Source organism: Capricornis sumatraensis, chromosome 13, assembly GCF_032405125.1.
Source record: "Capricornis sumatraensis isolate serow.1 chromosome 13, serow.2, whole genome shotgun sequence".
NCBI lineage: Eukaryota > Metazoa > Chordata > Mammalia > Artiodactyla > Bovidae > Capricornis > Capricornis sumatraensis.
In genome coordinates this window covers 66,953,463-66,976,070 of record NC_091081.1, presented here as the reverse complement: position 1 = coordinate 66,976,070, position 22,608 = coordinate 66,953,463, and the positions used below count along the sequence as shown (strand labels likewise).

General features: G+C 37.5%; 1 protein-coding gene across 1 annotated transcript; it reads left to right on the top strand.

Moving 5' to 3' along the window:
* The first annotated feature begins 12,115 nt into the window (after positions 1-12,115).
* Positions 12,116-20,384, top strand: NMBR (neuromedin B receptor). Its single transcript, XM_068985532.1, has 3 exons — positions 12,116-12,537; positions 17,601-17,949; positions 19,983-20,384. The coding sequence occupies exons 1-3, from the start codon at positions 12,116-12,118 to the stop codon at positions 20,382-20,384; spliced, it is 1,173 nt and encodes a 390-aa protein (XP_068841633.1).
* Positions 20,385-22,608: the final 2,224 nt, after the last annotated feature.

Here is a 22,608-nt window from a genome sequence, read left to right as displayed (position 1 = left end):
ACTCTTGAGAGTCCCTTGGACTGCAAGGAGATCCAACCAGTCCATTCTGAAGGAGGTCAGCCCTGGGATTTCTTTGGAGGGAATGATGCTGAAGCTGAAACTCCAGTACTTTGGCCACCTCATGAGAAGAGTTGACTCATTGGAAAAGACTCTGATGCTGGGAGGGATTGGAGGCAGGAGGAGAAGGGGACGACAGAGGATGAGATGGCTGGATGGCATCACTGACTCAATGGACGTGAGTCTGAGTGAACTCCAGGAGTTGGTGATGGACAGGGAGGCCTTGCATGCTGCGAATCATGGGGTCGCAAAGAGTTGGACACAGCTGAGCGACTGAACTGAATTGAACTGAACTGATGCCACATCAAATGATTTTAGAGATTTATTCAATCCCTACTTGATGCTGAGTTTGAAGATAATATTTTTTTGTTTACTTCATAACATTTGAAAAAAAGAAAGCACCTTCTTCTACTGAAAACTAAGCCAAATAGTTTGCCTGTATAAGCTACTTCCCATTTATATGCCGTAAGCGGGAAAACATCAAATCACACTGTGATTATTCCTTTAAGCACAAAATATGAATTCAAGTGAAATGCTTGGGAGCTACTAACTCCTAAGAAATTATAATCCTACTTATTTTTGATAGATATATGGCAGATTATTTATCAGTTTCATATTCAGGTCAAGCGTTCCAATTTGGGATTATTTTGTTTTCTTTTGTGGTTCTACCAAACATTTAGAATGAAAACCTAATGTACTATAGTAATTCAATTATCTTTGTAGAATAAGAAATACTATTTAACTACCAGGAATTGAAATATTTATTTGCTCTGTCAAAATAATAATTTTGCACAAATTCCTTGTATGTTTGGTAGTGCCTTGGTGATTTCTGAGCAAATTATTTCAGAGATATCCCACCAAGAGACAAAGAGCTTTATCTTTCAGTAGAGTTTACTAGGAACATACTAATGCATATTCTTTGAAGTCATATTTCTACACAGATTAAAAGGTTCCTGAGATTTTCTGGTACCCTAGGTTTTTCAGTCTTCATTTTTTCCCTTCATATCCAATCCCATTCCAATTCTATGTCCTAATTTGCATAAAATGAAATTTTTGTGAATCCCATTTGAAACCAGAAGGTGGATAAAACTATTTCACTGAAGTTTCTTCTGAATAAGGTGAAGACACTGCTAGATAAATGGCAGTCTCAGTTAAGTTCAGTCTCTCAGTAGTGTCCGACTCTTTGCAACCCCATGGACTGTAGCATGTCAGGCTTCTCTGTCCACCAACTCAAACCCATGTCCATCGAGTTGGTGATGCCATCCAACTAACTCATCCTCTGTCATCCCCTTCTCCTGCCTTCAATCTTTCCCAGCATAGAGTCTTTTCCAGTGAGTCAGCTCTTCGCATCAGGTGGCCAAAGTATTGAAGCTTCAGCTTCAGCATCTGTCCTTCCAATGAATATTCAGGGTTGATTTCCTTTAGGATTGACTGGTTTGATCTTGCAGTCCAAGGGACTCTCAAGAGTCTTCTCCAACACAACAGTTTAAAAGCATCAATTATTTGGCTTTCAGCTTTCTTTGTAGTCCAACTTTCACATCCATACATGACTATCGGAAAAACCATAGCTTAGACTATATGGACCACTTTGATTAAGTGGCAGTCTAGTTAATTTTTTTACAAGTAACTATTAACTGGAAAACTCACAGAAATCACATTATTTTAAAACCAAACAAACTTTTGCTTGTTAAGAAAATGATTTATTTTTTTTGTTTTTAATCAACAAATCAGAAATTGTAACAGTTGTATTTATTGCTCCTTTCCGACAGCAATAACCTCTTCCCAAGTAGTAGATTTTGTTGCATATATTGATGTAAATCAAAGAACATACATAGTAAGTTCAGGGTACAAGTCCATGGGGTCGCAGAGTTGGACACGACTGAATGGCTGAGTGTGCACAAACATGAAAGTGAAAGTGAAGTTGTCAGTCGTGTCCGACTCTTTGCGACCCTGTGGACTGTAGCCCACCAAGCTCCTCCGTCCATGGGATTCTCCAGGCAAGAATACTGGAGTGGGTCTCCATTTCCTTCTCCAGGGGATCTTCCCCACCCAGGGATCAAACCCAGGTCTCCCGCATTGCAGGCAAACGCTTTAACCTCTGAGCCACCAGGGAAGCAAAACCAATACCCATTAGCATTTTTTCCTATTCCCATTTCCCCACAGCTCTCCAGTCCTAGGCAGCTTTCCACCTCTATAGATTTGCCCTTTCTGAACATTTCATATAAATTTCATACAATCCATGTTATATAAATGGAATCATACATTATCTGGTCCTTTATGATTAGCTTCTTTAACTAGCATAGTGTTTTCAGTCTTCATTGGCATTGGGGCAGGTGTCAGTACTTGATTACTTAACGCAATATAGGAATATTATTGTATGGATAGATTGCATTTTATTTATTCATTGCTTGATAGACATTTGAGTTGTTGCTACTTTTTGGTTATTATGAATAAAACTATATTAATTTGTGTATAGTGTGTTAGTTGCTCAGTCGTGTCTGACTGTTTACATTCCCAAGGATTAAGCTTGCTAGGATCCTCTGTCCATAGAATTCTCTAGACAAGAATACTGGAGTGGGTTGCCATTTCCTTCCCCAGGGGATCTTCCCATTCAAGGGACTGAACCTGGTCTCCTGCATTGTAGGCTGATTATTTACCATCTGAGCCACCAGTTCAGTTCAGTCGCTCATTCGTGTCAGACTCTTTGAGACCCCATGAATCGCAGCACGCCAGGCCTCCCTGTCCATCACCAACTCCCGGAGTTCACTCAGACTCATGTCCATCGAGTCCGTGATGCCATCCAGCCATCTCATCCTCTGTTGTCCCCTTCTCCTCCTGCCCCCAATCCCTCCCAGCATCAAAGTGTTTTCCAATGAGTCAACTCTTCATGTGAGGTGGCCAAAGTTCTGGAGTTTCAGCTTTAGCATCATTCCTTCCAAAGAAATCCCAGGGCTGATCTCCTTCAGAATGGACTGGTTGGATCTCCTTGCAGTCCAAGGGACCCTCAAGAGTCTTCTCCAACACCACAGTTCAAAAGCATCAATTCTTCAGTGCTCAGCCTTCTTCACAGTCAAACTCTCACATCCACACATGACCACTGGAAAAACCATAGCCTTGACTAGACGGACTTTAGTTGGCAAAGTAATGTCTCTGCTTTTGAATATGCTGTCTAGGTTGGTCATAACTTTTCTTCCAAGGAGTAAGCATCTTTTAATTTCATGGCGGCAGTCACCATCTGCAGTGATTTTGGAGCCCCAAAAATAAAGTCTGACACTGTTTCCACTGTTTCTCCATCTATTTCCCATGAAGTGATGGGACCAGATGCCATGATCTTTGTTTTCTGAATGTTGAGCTTTAAGCCAACTTCTTCACTCTCCTCTTTCACTTTTATCAAGAGGCTTCTTAGTTCCTCTTCACTTTCTGCCATAAGGGTGGTGTCATCTGCATATCTGAGGTTATTGATATTTCTCCTGGCAATCTTGATTCCAGCTTGTGTTCCTTCCAGTTCAGCGTTTCTCATGATATACTCTGCATATAAGTTAAATAAGCAGGGTGACAATATACAGCCTTGTCGTACTCCTTTTCCTATTTGGAACCAGTCTGTTGTTCCATGTCCAGTTCTAACTGTTGCTTCCTGATTGCATACAGATTTCTCAAGATGCAGGTCAGGTGGTCTGGTATTCTCTTGTATATATCCTTAGGAGTAGAATTGCTGGGTAATATGGTAATTTGTGTAATCTTTTGAAGAATAGTCAGACTGTTTTCCACAGTGAATGCACCATTTTTCATTTCTCTAAGGCTTTGAATTTCCCCACATCTTTGTCAACACTTGATTTTGTCTTTAGTTTTTAAATTTTATTTTATTCTTTGCTGCATCACTCAGCTTGTGGGATATTAATTCACAGACCAGTGGTTGAACCTGGACCCTCAGCAGTGGGAGCACGGAGTCCTAGCCACTGGACCACCAGCTTTTCCTGATGTCTTTATTTTTTAATCATAGTGATCGTAGTGAGTTTTTCATCATGGTTTTGATGTGCATTTCGCTGATGATTAATGATGTTGAGCATCCTTTCATGTGCTGATTGGTCAATTATATATCTTCTTTAGAGAAATGTCTCTTTAGATCCTTTGTGCCTTTCTAAATTGAGCTATTTACCCTTTTATGATTGAATTATAAGGGCTCTTTTTAAAGGTACAAGTCCCTTTTTAAATATATGGTTTTATAAATTCCATTGTGTGTATCATCTCACCACGTTCTTCATCGTGTTCTGCAAAGTACCAAAGTGATGATCCTTTTTCATACCTGACTTTGGTATTTTTTTTCTTTTTTCTTGGTCAATCTAACTGAAGGTTTTTCAGTTTTATCTCCTTGAAGAACAACTTTTAAAAAATTGAGGTAATGTTGGTTTATAACATTATATAAGGGTGATTTTAAATTTGGTTTAGTCCTGCCATTTATCTTTTTATATGATTGTATTTCTTTTGTCTCTTTTTCCTTCCATTTTTGGCCTGCCATTTTAATTTGGTGGTTTCCTGTTTCCTGTTTTTATGTTTTGTGTCTTTGCTCTAGATTTGTGTTTTGCGGTTATTGTGAATTTTGTGTAAAGTGTCTTGTAGATAACATAGTCCTTTTTCTGCCGATAATACCTTATCTTCATCTTCCTATGTGGGTTCCATCCTTTTCCTCTTCCCCATTTTTGTGGTCTTAAATTATCCCTTTTTATGTTGTGAGTTTGTTACCAAACTGAAGTAATTATAGTTACTTTTACTGCTTTTTTCCCCTTTAACCTTTGTACTACAATTAAGTTTTAAACAATCTATTCTGATATAGAGTATTACCGTATGTCTCTCTCATCTTACTCAAAGTTTTGTGTACTTTTTTCCCTTTCCATTTTAGATAGAAGAGCTTCCTTCATTATTTCCTGTAAAGGAGATCTATTAATAGCATTGATGAACTCTCTCAGCCTTTGTTCCTCTAGGAACACCTGTATTTCTCCTTCATATCTGAAGTATAACTTTGCTGTGTATTCTTGGCTGAGAGTTTTTTTTTTTTTCTCTTCCAATACTTTGAGTGTGTCATTCCAAAGTCTCTCCTGACCTGTAGAGATTCTGCTGAAAAAATTCTGCTGATAGCCTAATTGAGGTTCCTCATGTTCTTTTTACCCTGAGAGCTTTTAAAATTATTTCTTTGTCATTAACTTTTGAGAGCTTTTATATAATGTGTCTTGACGAAGACATTTCTGATTTTAGGCAATTAGATGTTCTCTTAGTTTCACGGACTTGGATCTCCATTTTCTTCCCCAGGTTTAGGAAGTTCTCTGCTATTATTTCTTTACATAAGCTCTCTGCTCTCTCCTCTTTTCTCCTTCTAGGATACCCATTGTTTTAACATTGCCCTTCCTAATGAAGTCACATAGTTGTCGCAGAATTTCTTCATCTTTTAACATCTTAATTCTATCTCTTCTACTTTATCATTTCTAGATTTCTTTCTTCGAACTCACGAATATTCTCTAACATATGGTCTCTCTTTCCAGTGCCTTCTAATGTTTTCATCTCATTTATTGAGTTCTTCAACTCTGGAATTTCTGTTTGGTTTGCTTTTAGAATTTTAATCTCTTTAATAAAGTATTCCTAGTATTCATTAACTTTATTCCTGAGTTTACTGAACATCTGAGCTTTCTTATAGCTTATTGAGTTTGTTCATGGTGGCTGTCTTGAATTCTTTATCAGTTAGACCATAATAGTCTGTGACTTTAAATCTAGTTTCTGAAGAATTGTCTTTTTTTTGTGTGACTGTCATGCTACCACGGTTCTTCATGGCGCTTAATAATCTGTTCCTCTTCTGGGGCGAGAGGGAGCCCTGTGTTCTTGGCTGCACCCAGTTGGAGAGGAGCAATGCCATTCTGAGCTTAGTGTGGGGATAGAAAAAGAGGATTGAGTCTCAAATGTCAGTTTGGATGTTTTCACTGATTTAGTAGATAATATTGAGTGATATTTCTTTAGTTGCTGTATGTGTCTTGAAAAATTTCTGGAGACATTAGGCGATTATTTATGTTTATTTATAATTTTCACCAATTACAGGGGTTTCACAGGGCGAATGTCTGTGATGTCATTCCAGACATAGTCCTCTCATCCTGGGGTACTTCAGCTTCTCTTTGTAATGATATATATATAATCCCTGTTTGATTTGGAGCACAAGCTCCTTCCCACTGTTTTGTTCACTCACATTTAACAGTTCTTCCCTTTGGAAGAGATTTAGTTAAAGCTTTACCAGACTGAGAAGCTTGCTATCATTTGCCTTCTCCCTAAAATAAGATATCATGGGGCTGAATATTTTTTTTCAAGAAGCTTTTATCCTTTGAACATCTCTTTGCATTAAAGGTGAATTCTGTTTGTGCTGATTTCTCCATGCCTAGTCTCATTTCCGGTAATAGTGTCTTTGACAAAGTAGTCCGGTCTTGTTTTATCTCCCATATATGTCATATCATTGTATGCTAACTGCCTGAGTGAAAGTAGGAAACACATTTACACAGAAACGTAGACAAGACAAACTCATGTGGTAGTGATTACCCCCAAATATACTTTTATTTGTGTGTGCCTGTGGGTCTCCCATAGGCCACCATGGTTACAGGTGATGTGGTCTCCAGTATTTGAGCCCTTTTGCATTCCTCATGGATTCATCTGCTTTAATAATCTTAGATCTGGTACAGATTTTGTCAGATTTATACCTAAGTATTTTATTTTGGGGGGTGCTAGTGTAAATGGAATTTTAATTTTTATTTAAAATTCCACTTGTTTATTGCTGGTATATAAAAAATAAATTGACATATATTAACCTTGTATCCTGCAACCTTGCTGTAATCACTTATTATTAATAGTTCCAGGAGCTGTTTTTTGTTGTTGAATTTTTGGATTTTCTACATAGAAAATCATGCCATTCTCTAACATGGACTGTTTTATTTATTTTAATTGGAGGCTAATTACTTTACAATATTGTATTGGTTTTGCCATACATCAACATGAATCCACGAGTGTACACATGTTCCCCATCTGGAACCTCTCTCCCACCTCCCTCCCCATACCATCCCTCTGGGGCATCCCAATGCACCAGCCCCCAGCATCCTGTATCCTGCATTGAACCTGGACTGGTGATTCATTTCATATATGATATTATACATGTTTCAATGCCATTCTCCCAAATCATCCCACCTTTTCCCTCTCTCACAGAGTCCAAAAGACTGTTCTACACATCTGTTTCTCTTTTGCTGTCTCGCATACAGGGTTATCATTACCATCTTTCTAAATTCCATATATATCCATTAGTATACTGTATTGGTGTTTTTCTTTCTGGCTTACTTCACTCTGTATAATAGGCTTCAGTTTCATCCACCTCATTAGAACTGATTCAAATGTATTCTTTTTAATGGCTGAGTAATATTCCATTGCATATATGTACCACAGCTTTCTTATCCATTCATCTGCTGATGGACATCTAGGTTGCTTCCATGTCCTGGCTATTATAAAGAGTGCTGCGATGAGCATTGGGGTACACGTGTCTCTATTGCAGCCCTAGAACTTGTAGTAAAATGTTGAATAAAAGTGATGAAGGAGGACATCCTTTCCTTGTTCCTGACCTTAGTAGGAAAACTTCTAGTCTTCAATCTTGGTAGAATTTTCTTCACATTTCTTCTACCTGGGATCTACTTTCTTCAAATTTGAAAAATTTGGGGCTGTTATTTCTTCAACTATTTAGAAACATTTTCCTTTGTTTCCTGTCTTTTGTTAACCTAATTACAGATATATTAGGTCACTGAAATTTTCCCAGAGTGCTCTGATACTTTATTCATTGTTTTCAGTCTTTTTCTCTCTGTACTATATTATCAGCTGTTAATCCTATAAAGCTTTCCATCACAAATGTTGCTTTTTCTTTTACATAAGTTCCATATATGTATTTTTATACTCCATGTCTCTCCTTACATTTTAGTTTCCCTATTCCTCCTCAAACTCACTAAATAAGGTTTTACTAACATTTTAAATATTCTTATCTACTTATATGTTGTCTCTGCTATCATTGGCGTAGTTTCAGTTGACTGATTTGTCCTTACTTTTGGTTGTGATTTCTAACTTATTTGCATGAGTTTGAAACAGCAAGAAATGTTTATATATAGTTCTGAACAGTATTTGTTCAATTTAAGGCAATGAAACGTGTAATATATACATTTTAAAAGCATTTAAAATGTCAGTATTAAAAATACACCCTTCAGTTATATAGAAATCACATTTTTTCCAGGCAATTTTATTCTCTGGGAACAATGCAATAAAATAGACTTTGAAGTCAAATATAATAAACTTCAAAATAGTTTTGAAAAAAACTTCAATATAGTTTTACTAGTGTATTTATGAAATTAAGCAAGTTATTTTGTCTGTGTGAATTTTGATTGTTTCATATGTGAAATTAAGATTCAAAATTTATACACATTAAATTAGATATGATGCTGAAGAACCCAATGATTCCAATAAAAATGTTTGTCCTTTCAGTATTATTTATCTCTGATGTTATTGATTCTATACAAATGAGGCAACACTCATGTACCTATATGTGACTTGTGATGTATTAAAGTAGTTCCTACATAATGTAATAAATTTGTAACATATTTTAATAAAATATCAGGATGGTCATCATGATTTACACATTAATTATACTCTTTACTTCCACAACCCAAGCCTTTGAGTAAATGCATAAGGATTCACTTGAATGGAAAAGATCAATAATTCAGATGCCTTATTTCTGCAATTCTAGGCAATTGGCTATTTTTTAATCCAGTTTTAGACTAGACATTTTTCTTGTCTAAATCATTAATATTGTCCAAATACAACCAGAAGAGAATAAAACTATGCATAGAGCAATTTAAACTACAATATATTTTCATATAAAATAGGCTAAGATGGATAGTTGCAATTTGAAAGGCTGAGAGATTTCAGAGTTTAGACGATTGGTTTTAGTTAACTTATTTTGCATAATGAGATTGGATGCTAAGTAAAAACTTAAATAACAAGATAAAATTCCTAGAGACATTTTCAACTTACATGTAATATCAATTGCTTTGCTATCTATGATATATAAAGTTCATTAACAAATATTCAAATGTATTATATAAACATTCTATTTAGCTAGCTTCAATAACAGACTGTTTTAAGTAATGAAATCCAAGAAGAGTATAATTAGGACTTGTAACTGAATTAGAAAAACATAAAATTGATTATAATGCAAATGTTTACCTTGTCTAATTAAACTATGATAATTAAATGCTATTCTTGGTCAGTAATATCTGAAAAAATTACTTAAATTTTACAAATGGTTTGGCACATTTCACCACATTAGATCATCATAGGCAGTCCTTGACCAATTTTCTTGTTATCATACAATTTTATCCCTTAATCAAGAACTAGCCAAATGTTTATTTCCTAATGTGAACAGTGTTACTTAGTTAACTTCAGAACTCTGCCACTTCTGAGAGGTTTACATTAGACTTAAATGGTGTGAATTTGGAAAGTTATTTTGTTCTTAGTGACATTCTATTTAAAACACTGTATCAGTATCAGATATATATTGAGTATATACATAGGGGTGAAATTGCTCATAGACATGCAAGGGAAGAAAACCTTGGAATTCACTTTGAAAAATTGTTAATTTCTGCTCAAGTAGAACATTCTTAATCACTGTGACCTAGCAAATCCACATCTGGAATTCAAATGTGCACCAGAAAACAGGCACAAGAATATTTTCAGAAACATTATTCAACTTACCTAAAGCTAGAAAGAACCCAAACGTCAAGCAACATTAGAAGGGATAGCCAAACAATGGTATATTTATACTAGAATACTATACAGCAATGAAAACTGCTATACGCAAAAGCATGGGTGGACTTCACAGATATAATGTTGAGTAAAATAAGCTGGCTCAGAGTAAGCAGGTGAAGGTCACTCAGTTGAGTCTGACCCTGGGACCCCGTGGACTCTCTGTAATCCCAGGGGAACCTGCCAGTGTCCTCTGTCCATGGAATTCTCCAGGCAAGAATACTGGAGTGGGTTGCCATGCCCTCTAGGGGATGTTCCCTCCCCAGGGACCGAACCCAGGCCTTCTGCATTACAAGCAGATTCTTTACTACCTGAGCCACTAGGGAAGCCCAAGAATACCGGAGAGGGTAGCCTATCACTTCTCCAGGGGATCTTCCTGACCTAGGAATCAAACTGGGATCTTCTGCATTGCAGGCAGGTTCTTTACCAGCTGAGCTACCAGGGAAGCCCAAAGAAGTATTTAACACATGGTTAGACACTTTATAATTCCACTTATATGATGCTCAAATATAGGTAAACTTGTTTCAGATGATAAAAGGCAGAACAGCAGTGGTTACACTGGGAGATAGTGGTTAGACTGTAGGTTCTGAATGGTGTATACCAGATCTGTACATTTAAGAATTGTGTACCTTCAGTTCAGTTCAGTTCAGTCGCTCAGTCGTGTCTGACTCTTTGAAAACCCATGAATCACAGCACGCCAGGCCTCCCTGTCCATCACCTCACTCAAACTCACGTCCATCGAGTCAGTGATGCCATCCAGCCATCTCATCCTCTGTCGTCCCCTTCTCCTCCTGCCCCCAATCCCTCCCAGCATCAAGGTCTTTTCCAATGAGTCAACTCTTCGCATGAGGTGGCCAAAGTACTGGAGTTTCAGCTTTAGCATCAGTCCTTCCAAAGAACACCCAAGACTGATCTCCTTTAGAATGGACTGGTTGGATCTCCTTGCAGTTCAAGGGACTCTCAAGAGTCTTCTCCAACACCACAGTTCAAAAGCATCAATTCTTTAGTGCTCAGCTTTCTTCACAGTCCAACTCTCACATCCATACATGACCACTGGAAAAACCATAGCCTTGACTAGATGGACCTTTGTTGGCAATGTCTCTGCTTTTGGATATGGTATCTAGGTCGGTCATAACTTTCCTTCCAAGAAGTAAGCACCTTAATTTTATGGCTGTAGTCACCATCTGCGGTGATTTTGGAGCCCCAAAAATAGAGTCTGACACTGTTTCCACTGTTTCCCCGTCTATTTCCCATGAAGTGATGGGACTAGATGCCATGATCTTAGTTTTCTGAATGTTCAGCTTTAACTTTTTCACTCTCCTCTTTCACTTTCATCAAGAGGCTCTTTAGTTCCTCTTCACTTTCTGCCCTAAGGGTGGTGTCATCTTATTTCAATGAAATGTAAGTTAAAGAAATATGCTGACTATAGGAAAGAGTTTCTATCTTTGGAGTGAGAAAACTGGGTCAAGGAAGAAAAGTAGTAAGGAATACCATTCGTTCACTTCCTCCTTTGTCACTCCTTTTCTTTCCTAAATTCAGTGTGCGAGGATCAGGGACTCACCAGCTCAGCCCCCAAATCTTCAGAGGTTCACAAACTTCTGTCTGGGGCGCTTCTTGCTTGGAGGCGGGTAAGGATGGATCTATAGAGGGAGGTCCCGCGAGAGAAAGGACTCGGAGCCCCTCCAATCCCACACAACGCTGCAGAAACTGCAGAACAAGAGCAAAGCTGTGGGACCAGTAAAGTGCTAACCGCCCCACTGCTAGTTCCTAGCGTTTCAGCGGCTGGACAGCGACAGGATGACTTCCTGCCTTCCCCGCGAAAAGTCTGACAGGTACTTCAATTAATTTCAGCGCGATAACTCTTTATTCACAAAAGGGTTATTCTCTGCTAGCTAGAAGCGAGGACAATCCCTTGAGAACTGGAACAAAGACTCAACTGCTTTGCCTTTTTTTTTTTTTTTTTCTTTTTCAATTCGGAGCCAGCAGGAGCCAACGCGCCCCTTCTAAAAGTGAAGGGCTGGGTCCTGTGGACACTTCTCACCCGCCGGGTCTTCCTGACGATCACGCGGTGTGACCCGATCCTCGCGGGCGGGAAGCTTGTCCTGGCGAGAGGGAAATCCATTCAGCCTAAGAGTGAGTTGCACTCTTCTGGGCACCTGGCCGCACGGAAACTCCAGCGAACTCTCTTGGAAAAGAGACCATGCCACCCGAGTCTCTTTCCAACCTCTCCCAGCCCGCGGGCGGGAATCGGAGCGGTTTCGTTCCCGGGATGTCGGAAAGGGATTTCCTACCCGCCCCGGGAGGGACCACTCCGGAGTTGGTGATCCGCTGTGTGATCCCGTCCCTCTACCTGCTCATCATCACAGTGGGCTTGCTGGGCAACATTATGTTGGTGAAGATCTTCATCACCAACAGCGCCATGAGGAGCGTCCCCAACATCTTCATCTCTAACCTGGCCGCTGGGGACGTGCTGCTGCTGCTCACCTGCGTCCCGGTGGATGCCTCGCGCTACTTCTTCGACGAGTGGATGTTCGGGAAGGTGGGCTGCAAACTCATCCCGGTGATCCAGCTCACCTCCGTGGGGGTGTCCGTGTTCACTCTCACTGCCCTCAGTGCCGACAGGTAAGGGCAGAGGCCGCGGCCGTGGAGAGGGGCAGAAGTGTACCCGGGCAAGGAAGGGTAAGGGAAGGGCAGGGAGGAAGAGGGGAGAGAAGAAGAGAGACTCTATCAGAGAATTAGAGTAAAAGGAGTTAAAATGGACAGAGATGTGAAGCTTGAAAAAAAAAATAAGAAAATAATTATTTAAAAAATATTTACATTAGTTTAAAATTGCACAGCCTAGCCTTTCCCTTCCACACTTTTTTGTTGTTCAGTGGCTAAGTCGTGTGTGAGTCTTTGCAACCCAATGACTGCAAACCTGCCAGGCTTCCCTGTCCTTCACTATCTCCCTGAGTTTTCTCAAACTTGTGTCCATTGAGTCACACACACTTTGGGGATCTTCATTATCCATTTCATAGAAAAGCTGTAGAATAGATGTGCAACAATCTTGTAGAAGCTTTTGGTGTGTCCCTAAAAAATTAGAGGTGCACTTTCCTTATTCAGTAGTTTAATAACCTGATAGGTAAGACTGTCTGCCTTAATACTAGGAAAGTGTTTGATTTTGATTTTTTTTTTTCCAAATGAGGAGAAGACTTATTTCACTGCCTAACTAAATGCTGCTATTTATTTGAAGCAAAAACATCTAGAATAGTACATGTTCTTCAGACATGACTTTATATAGTCTTCTAGTTTTATTACCTGAAGTCCAGTGATATGATTTTCCCCCCTACTAACGGTTAAGATACTAAGTTTCAGTCTTAAAACAGTGCTGAAAAATGCATCTTTGATATAAAATCTTCTTTCCATATATTTCAAGAGTGGGAAATGTCTATTATTCTACCTTATGGATCAACTAGTTCGACTGTGTTATTTTTCAGATGAGGATATTGAAGCCCAGGCAGGCCTGGGAGGAGAATCCAGTCCTGTTGACTCTTGGTCTAGTACCCTATCCCAGACTCTCTACAATCATGATTTGGGGAATTTAAGCAGGAGGAATATCAGGATGGGTGTGGGGAGAAATGTGTAATTAGACATCATTGCTTGGAACCCTGGTCAAATTTCCTTAGGAGTGGGTTGTTGACTTAAACTGTTTAGATAAACAGTTTAACTTGAATGATTAAGGTGGTGTTCATGATCCTTCACTTTAATTTACATATTAAATTATTAATGAAAAATGAGTCCATCTAAATTTCTTGGCATTTGTAATAATGCCTTTACATCACTTTGGCATTGAGAAGTTAATCTTTGCTGATGAAAAGACAATATTCAATAGAAAGTTGAGCACCATTGTCTTTTAAACCAAATACTACTGACCTTTTAGTTTGTATAATGTATTTTTTCTAAAACCACATTCCTATAAAGACGGGTGACTTTGAGTAAGTTATGCATCTCATTTTGTTTCTATGACCATTTCTATTCAGTATTATCTTTTAAAACACTTTTTTTGTGTATCAGAAGTAAAATGTGACGTTTTAGTTTAGTTGCCCTTCTTCATGAAATCCATTTTAATTAGAATGTGAAAAAAATTCTACTTAGTGATTAGAATAAAACTTAATGAAGAGCTATCATTCTAATAGTTACTCTATGCTTTCATTTTAAAAAGTGATATCAGTAGCAAGACCTAGGGCTTGAGTTTATTTCAGACTACTTTTCTCAATCTACTGTTTTGGAAATTGGTAAACTGGCTCTGACAAAGGAAAGAGAAAATGCTATTCTTTATATATTTACTGACTTTTTTCAGTTTACATGTATCACATACTTTGTAAACATAGTGTGGGTACTTTAATAACAGCATAAAGTTGGTTGCCTCTTCTGTGTGGTCCAGAGCCTACTCTTGCTTCTCGGTGTGCATTTTGAAAATTTAAACCAAGGAACTGGAATTACTAGTGGTGAAATTACATAGTACATTCCAATATACACTTCAAATGGTTTGGAAACGCTTTGTTATATGTTTACACTTCTATTTTTCTCCCAGAACATAGTAATCAAGTGTTGATTAGTAATTAACCTCATACTTCATCTCACTGAACATTTTAATTTCTTATGGATTTGGAGATAGGTGTAAGATTAATTGCCCTTAGTACTGTGCTAACTTTTTTTGTTTGTTTCTTATCCTCACAACACTATGAAATAGGCACTGTAATTATTACCATTTAAAGTGAAGAAAATTAAGACCTGAAATTAAGCAACATTTCCACAGTCTCACAGTGATGGAACCATTGTCTGAACCCAGTTCAAAACCTGGACTCTTCACCATTAAGATGCATTATTACTTTCCCTGGTATAAGAAATTCTTAATGGCTTTTCCTATTTAGTGGCAGACTGAAAGGTTAAGTTTAAAACATCATCATAATATACTACTTAACTCTGCAGTGAGCAATATTTGTTTAGCCATAATAATATGGCACTGACTATCTTGTAAAAATGTAATATATCTTACTAAATCAAGAAGTTAGGAACGAGAAGAATAAAGGTGGTATAAGGAAGAAAATCTTTAAATATCATAACAGGATGTCAAGAGCTAATGTCTGTAATATTTAATTCAAGGGACAATGGCAGCAGTACATTTCTTGGACATAAGGAGGTAATGATTTGAAATTTGTTTTAACTCAGGAGTGGGACCAGATATAGAATGAGAGACTTCTGCTTTGTAGCACTCAGTGCGCTCTGATTTGAAAAACAAACCAGCCTATTTGAATGTATTCATCTGATAAAGTTTAGAAAAGAAGATACATTAGCTCATTATAGTTACTGATTGTATTTCTTTCAGTTTTGGAAGAACATTCAGTTAATCAGAATAGGAGAAAGAAACTCATGCCTGTTGAGGTCTGCCATGTGCAAAGTCTGTATGTGTTTGCAACTTCATTAAATTTGGAGTTGAAGCTGCTTGTTGTTGCTTTGCTTTCATTTCTGTATATTTCGTGGGAAGCCCCTCTAGATGAAAATGTGAACTGCCACTTTCCTGTTGAGGGTCTGGAAATGACATCTGGTGCAAGTCAGGAAGGAGAAAGACTATGTTATTGAGGTTGGGAGCTGCTCCTCTCCTATGGGCAATGGGATGAATTCTTAAAGAACCTCAGAGGGAGACTTTATCTGCTTGTTTTATAGCTTAAACTATTCTGAATTTTTGAAATATAAAACTAACTCAAACATAAATAAAGAGAAGGCATAGGTTCATGGCATGGTAACTAACTGCTAGGTGCCAGGCATTGTAATAGGTACTCTGTACAGTTTTTCTAATCACAAAACTTTGAGGGAGAAGGTTTTATCCCCACCTTACAGATGCAGAAAAAGATCTGAAGTGATATTCTAAAAGATATCAGAGATGAAATAACAGCGCTAATTTGTTTGACTAAAATCACTTTTTTCTGTATCTTGTTAACCTCCTAGGTATATGGGTAACCTGAAATGCTTTTAAAGATAGATATAAGTGATTTGAGATTTACATATGATTTTGTTTTGTTTGCATTATTATTAACTTACTTAATAGTCATGTGCAATTGAATGAGGTATAGAAGGCTTGGATTGTTTAAGCTATTGTGTCCTGGAGTGTGGTTCATTTACTGCTATGATGGTGTTAGGTGGGAGAAGACTTCATGAGGTCTTGACATTAACGAAATTTGAGCTATAAAGACAGAATGCTATTCCATTTCCAGTTCTTTCTGTCCTTGTGACTAAATTAAGGAGAAAACTCCCATCTAAATTCTTCTCTAAGGTTTCTCAATGTCCTTAGGGGAAAAAAGACATAGGAGACTCAACCTCAGAAGCCCTAGAAAAGTATTCAGGTAAATTTTAATAATACTATTTTGTGAACATTTTATATTTATGATTATGTGTTATAGTAATTGCAGTAGTAATTGGAAATAAAAGTATTTAATTAAAATTATTCAATATATGATAATACTTGCAGTATGTGTAGATGGAGAAAATACTGGTGAAGGATGTAAGCAAATTATTGAAGTCTGGGAAATGACAATTAAAAAATTTTTTCTCATCTTTTCTGTGCTCATAAGCAGTGGAATGACTTGTGGAAAGAGAGACACCAGGGTTCTTAGTTATTCCACACACTACATAACAGCTTGGGGTGTTGGCACCTCTCTCTTTTTAAAAAAACTTAAAAATTTGATTTTGTATTGGAGTATAGCCAATTAACAATGTTGTGATAATTTCAGGTGAACAGCAAAGGGACTCAGCCATACATATACATGTATCCATTCTCCCCCAAATCCCCCTTCCATCCAGGCTGCCACATAACATTGAGTAGAGTCCCCTATGCTATACAGTCAGTCCTTGTTGGTTATCCATTTTAAATAGAGTGGTATGTACATGTCAATTCCTATCCTTCCTCCCATCCTTAATCCTGGAAACCACAATTCTCTTTTTTTTTTACATTACTAAGTGTAAAAAAATTTTTTTTCATTCTGTAAGTCTATGTCTATTTCTGTTTCATAAATAAGTTTATTTGTATTATTTTTTAAAGATTCTTTATAAAAGGGAGGTCATATGATATTTCTCCTTCTCTGTCTGACTTTGTTAACTCAGTGTGACAATCTCTAGGTCCATCCATGTTGCTGCAAGTGGCATTAGTTCACTCTTTTTAATGGCTGAGTAGTATTCCATTGCGGAGAAGGCAATGGCACCCCACTCCAGTACTCTTGCCTGGAAAATCCCATGGATGGAGGAGCCTGGTGGGCTGCAGTCCATGGGCTCACTAAGAGTCAGACATGACTGAGCGACTTCACTTTCGCTTTTCACTTTCATGCATTGGAGAAGGAAATGGCAACCCACTCCAGTATTCTTGCCTGGAGAATCCCAGGGATGGGGGAGCCTGGCAGGCTGCCATCTATGGGGTTGCACAGAATCGGACACGACTGAAGTGACTTAGCAGCTGTAGCAGCAGCAGTATTCCATTGTGTATCTGTACCATATCTTCTTTATCCATTCCTCTGCTGATGGACATCTAGGCTGCTTCCTTGTCTTGGCTATGGTAAACAGGTTGGCATCTTAGTAAAATCTCTCTCTCTTTTCCTTTCTCTTTTTAATTTTTCTTTCTTAAGAGAGTAATTTGAGATGTACTGTCTGCGCAGGTACAGAGCCATTGTAAACCCCATGGATATCCAGACATCAGGGGCAGTGCTGTGGACCTGCGTGAAGGCCGTGGGCATCTGGGTGGTCTCCGTGCTGTTGGCTATTCCCGAAGCCATATTTTCCCAAGTGGCACGCATTGGCAGTTTGGATAACGGCAGCTTCACGGCGTGTATACCCTACCCTCAGACGGATGAATTACATCCAAAAATTCATTCAGTGCTCATCTTCTTGGTCTACTTCCTCATACCACTTGTTATCATTAGTGTTTATTATTATCACATTGCAAAGACCTTAATTAAAAGTGCACATAATCTTCCAGGAGAATACAATGAACATACCAAAAAACAGGTAAGCTCTGTAGGTGTGTATGTTGAGGGCATGCTGGTGAGAAGCAGTCAGTGCTATTTTGAGTTTCTAGTTCATGGGCTTTCAGTACCAGGAATGATTAGAACAGTAAGAGGACACTGGGACACATAGTAGCCTGAACTAGAAGGGATGTTGGAGACAGTGGTCTCTGTTTTGTGGCCATGTCTTAACAGTCCTCGGGGTCACTAAGAGTCAGACACGACTGAGTGACTTCATTTTCTCTTTTCACTTTCATGCATTGGAGAAGGAAATGGCAACCCACTCCACTGTTCTTGCCTGGAGAATCCCAGAGATGGTGGAGCCTGGTGGGCTGCCATCTATGGGGTCGCACAGAGTCGGACACGACTGAAGCGACTCAGCAGCAGCAGCAGCTTAGCTGTAAAAGTCCACTGAGGTCCAATTTATCTGACACCTGAACATGCCTGTTAGAATGTCTCTGATGGCTTTTCTTTACGTGCAAATGTTTGTGCAAAGAAACACATAACAAACCAGAAAAAAATTCACATTTTAATTATGTGTGTGTGCTAAGTCGCTTCAGTTGTGTCTGACTATTTGCGACCCTATGGACTGGATTGAGATCTTCCTGACACAGGGGTCAAACCCAGGTCTTCTGCCTTGCAGGTGGATTCTTTACCATCTGAGTCACATTTTGAGTATACATCTATTCAATTATTGTGTCTTCTCCCAGTAGCCCACAAGGGATGACAGAAAGTCTGGGGGAAGGTTACATCAGAAAAGGACTAGGACACTACCTGGGGACTGGGGGTGAAGTTTGGTTAGAATACCAAAGCAGGAGGCTGGGAACAGAGGGCCTCAAAACAAGAGTGAAAGGGAGAAGAGGGTGGGCTGGAGCCAACGTCAGACTTGGTCTAATTCAACTTTATAGCTTTTCCAATAAATAAATAGTAAATAAATGTATACTGCAGTGAATCTTGCACCTAGGCTCCACCTGCTATGGAGGCCCATGCTTAGTGATATAAGCTTTACATCCACTTCCCTAATTCATCCAAGTTGCCTAATTGATGCTACTGGACTATATCCAGAGCGCCACATTCTGCTTCCCGGTCTAGACTCCTTCTCACTTACACTTTTGTTTATCATTCACCACTACTTACTCCCCAGACCTGTTTTAATCCTAAACCTTTCCAGACTTCCCTGGCATATTCTAGTCAATTACCAATAGTTTTAGCTCAGAAAATATCTTGTCTACTGTAAATATCTTGGTAAATTATGTCTTCACTTTCATGTTGCCTTATTTAAATATTCAAACAAATTAGACAAATGTGAGCTAAACTTAGGGCTCTCGATGTTAGAAAATGATTTTTAGATTTAAAAAGATTACTGTCTCATATTTGAATTTTGTCTATTTATCACATTCCTGAAGACCTTCCTATAAAACCCTAAACATACTAGGTGAATTTTATGAAAAGAAAATGTTTTAATTTTAAGGGTACGTAGTCTAACATAATAATGTTTATAGAAATGACAGTTATATCAGATGCTTTTGATTTATGAGAGGCTGGAGTTTAAATTAAATTTCAAGTTTTTTTTTTTCTGTGTGTGTGTGGATAAGATTTTTAAAAAGTCATGCCCTATTTCAATAGATCAAATTTTCTTATTTAAAATACTCTGACTTAAAATTTTTTAAGCTTGAATTTATTCTGTGGTTTTTTAATTCAATGAGTTTAATACAAACAGAAATGATTTATGTTTATAGTGATCGTGATTAGGCTTTAAGCAAAAGGAAAAGTTAACAAATGTTTAAGATCACAGTTTTAACATGAACATAGCCTTTTATAAACTGTCAAACATTTTAAAGTGAAAATAGTGTAATGACCAAAATAGGCTACATCAAATTGTTAAAGTCATTATCTTGGCAAGGAAAATCGTGTTTGTGCTTTTGGATGCATTTGCGTGCTATGCTGAGTTTTACATCTTTCGAACACAGTGTGTTTTAGAATGTGGCTGCCTCCATTTTCATTTTAATCAGAGGGACTATTTCCTTATATTCGCAGATGGAAACACGGAAACGCCTGGCCAAAATCGTGCTGGTCTTTGTGGGCTGCTTCATCTTCTGTTGGTTTCCAAATCACATCCTCTACATGTACAGGTCTTTCAACTATAACAAGATTGACCCATCTCTAGGCCACATGATTGTCACCTTGGTCGCCCGGGTTCTGAGCTTTTGCAATTCCTGTGTCAATCCATTTGCTCTTTATTTGCTCAGTGAAAGCTTCAGGAGACATTTCAATAGTCAGCTCTGTTGTGGAAGGAAGTCCTATGGAGAGAGATCCACCAGCTATCTACTCAGCTCCTCTGCAGTGCGCATGACTTCCTTGAAAAGCAATGCTAAGAACGTGGTGACCAATTCTGTATTACTAAATGGGCACAGCGTGAAGCAGGAAATGGCACTGTGATTTTGTCCTTTCAATTCACTACCTGAAAAGAAAGTACTCGTATTTCTGTTGAGTAGAACAGAACTGAGCAATTATTTTTCTTAGTAAATCTCAGCTAATTCATTAAAGGATTTCACAATTGACTCAGAAAAGGCAAAACAAACATTGTTACCATTTTTCTCTGAACAAGACTTTAAATAACATTAAAAATGTATGTATTCCTCACACTAAAAGTGATTCAAAATGCAACTCTATATTTGTATAAGTCAATATTGCTTCAAGATTGAAGTTGGTCCTAGGGCCATCTCTAGGGCATTTATCTTAAATTTGTTTTATTTGGGAGCATGAAATAAATTTCTCTTTTGACTCAATCATCTGATGAGTGTAATATTCAAGCTCCAAATATTTGAAATACAAGTCATTTTTTTCCTGGTGAATTTTATTCATAACTAGTTCATGTATGTATCTGCATTGTTTGAGTAAATTAATAGAAAATTCAAAAGGTGGAACAAATCTTTGTGTAATTAATCATAATTTATAGAAATAATTTATATCTGTTAACTTCTAAGCATGTGATTAAAAGGTGTGAAGACATTTGTATTACAGTGAAAGATATCATCTGAATATGATTTGAATATAAAATAGGCATCATATGTCCCAAATTGTTAAATTATAACTCATAATTTGGCATGACCATCTTATTGTACATTGCTAAATGTTTGGATATTTGGGTGATTCTGTGTACCTGTGATGAGATGTAATACTGGTGAGTTCAATCATTTACTCTGGTGAATTCAACCATCCTTTCTTGCAAGAGCCACCAGATGAGTGTGTATATAATCTACTTGGATAGTTTATTCTGCAATAGTATCATAATTATCTCAATAATTTTGGATTAAAATTTCAAAAATGAAACTTAAAGAGGATTCCACAGCCATGTGGGAGAGGTAGGATTTAAAACCATACCATGACATACATACTCACTACTCCATCATCTCTTTCTTTCTTTCTCTTTTCTCTATTGGCTTTCTTGTATCTCAAATAGCTGCTCTTAACCTTTAGGAAAGTTGGAGAGTCCTTCATCAGAAAAGTGTAAAATATCACAGATAAATTTTATATTGTCTCTAGGTATTTTGTAAATCTTTTAAGTATCATCCATTAAAATCTAAAGAACCATGGGTCTCACAGTGAGAATCTTTGGTCAATCAATAACCATTCTTCTTGCTAATGATAAGGTGAGGGTAGAAATAGGTATGTATGAAAGATTACAATATATATGCACATCATATTACATAATATTTTTCTTTTAAACTCTAAATTTTCAGGACCTTACAGTTAAAAGGTGCATATGTCACTTTAGCTTCATATATATATATAGTATATTCACTGTATAATAAATACATCATATATTACTGGGCTTCCCAGGTGGCAGTAGTGGTAAAGAATCCTCCTGGCAGTGCAAGAAGTGCAAAAGATGCAAGAAATGTGGGTTCAATCTTTGGGTCAGGAAGATCCCCTGCAGTAGGAAATGACACTCCACTGCAGTATATTGCCTGGAAAATTTCATAGGCAGAGGAGCCTGGCAGGGTACAGTCCATGGGGCCACAAAGAGTTGGACATGAGTGAGTGACTGAACACACACATACTATATTACTATGTATAAGAATATATATACAATACATTGTATATGTAATTTCATACATGCTGTAAACTAAAAAGACATACATCTTAACTATAATGATCTAATAATTTAAAGGATAACATTGTTAAATAATCTGATATCTGATTTATTTTTCAAGAATGAAAAATATAAAACAAATTTTTATTTTATTGAAAAATTTTAAAATATTTTGTTAAAAATGTTTTTCCTTAATACTACCGATGGGGTAATAATGGCACCACACCACAAGTTTCAATTTTCCTTGTTTTTAAAAAAGAATTTTAATAATAGCCACATATTTGATTACATACTGTTATCAATATTATCAAACTTTTGACTACATTTTAGAATTTTCTCTCTGGTTTCTATTTATATTAATATTGCAACTCAGATTGTTGTTAATGTTGAACCCTGTTTTTAGGAGACATGTTCAGTACTTGGAACTCTTTTTGTGAATTAAGCAGGTTGAGGATTATCTGTACAAACTCTTTTGTGAACTTGACTTGCATTCTACTGTTGAGTTATAATTTTAATTCAGTCACTAAACTGTTAATGACTTCTCATTTTCAAAAAGTCTTAAGAATT

Excerpts from the sequence above, each read along its gene's own strand:
- NMBR (XM_068985532.1), top strand. The coding sequence starts at position 12,116 with ATGCCACCCGAGTCTCTTTCCAACCTCTCCCAGCCCGCGGGCGGGAAT. Across the intron at positions 12,538-17,600 it reads ACTGCCCTCAGTGCCGACAG|GTACAGAGCCATTGTAAACC; the intron begins GTAAGGGCAGAG and ends CTGTCTGCGCAG. Across the intron at positions 17,950-19,982 it reads ATGAACATACCAAAAAACAG|ATGGAAACACGGAAACGCCT; the intron begins GTAAGCTCTGTA and ends TTATATTCGCAG.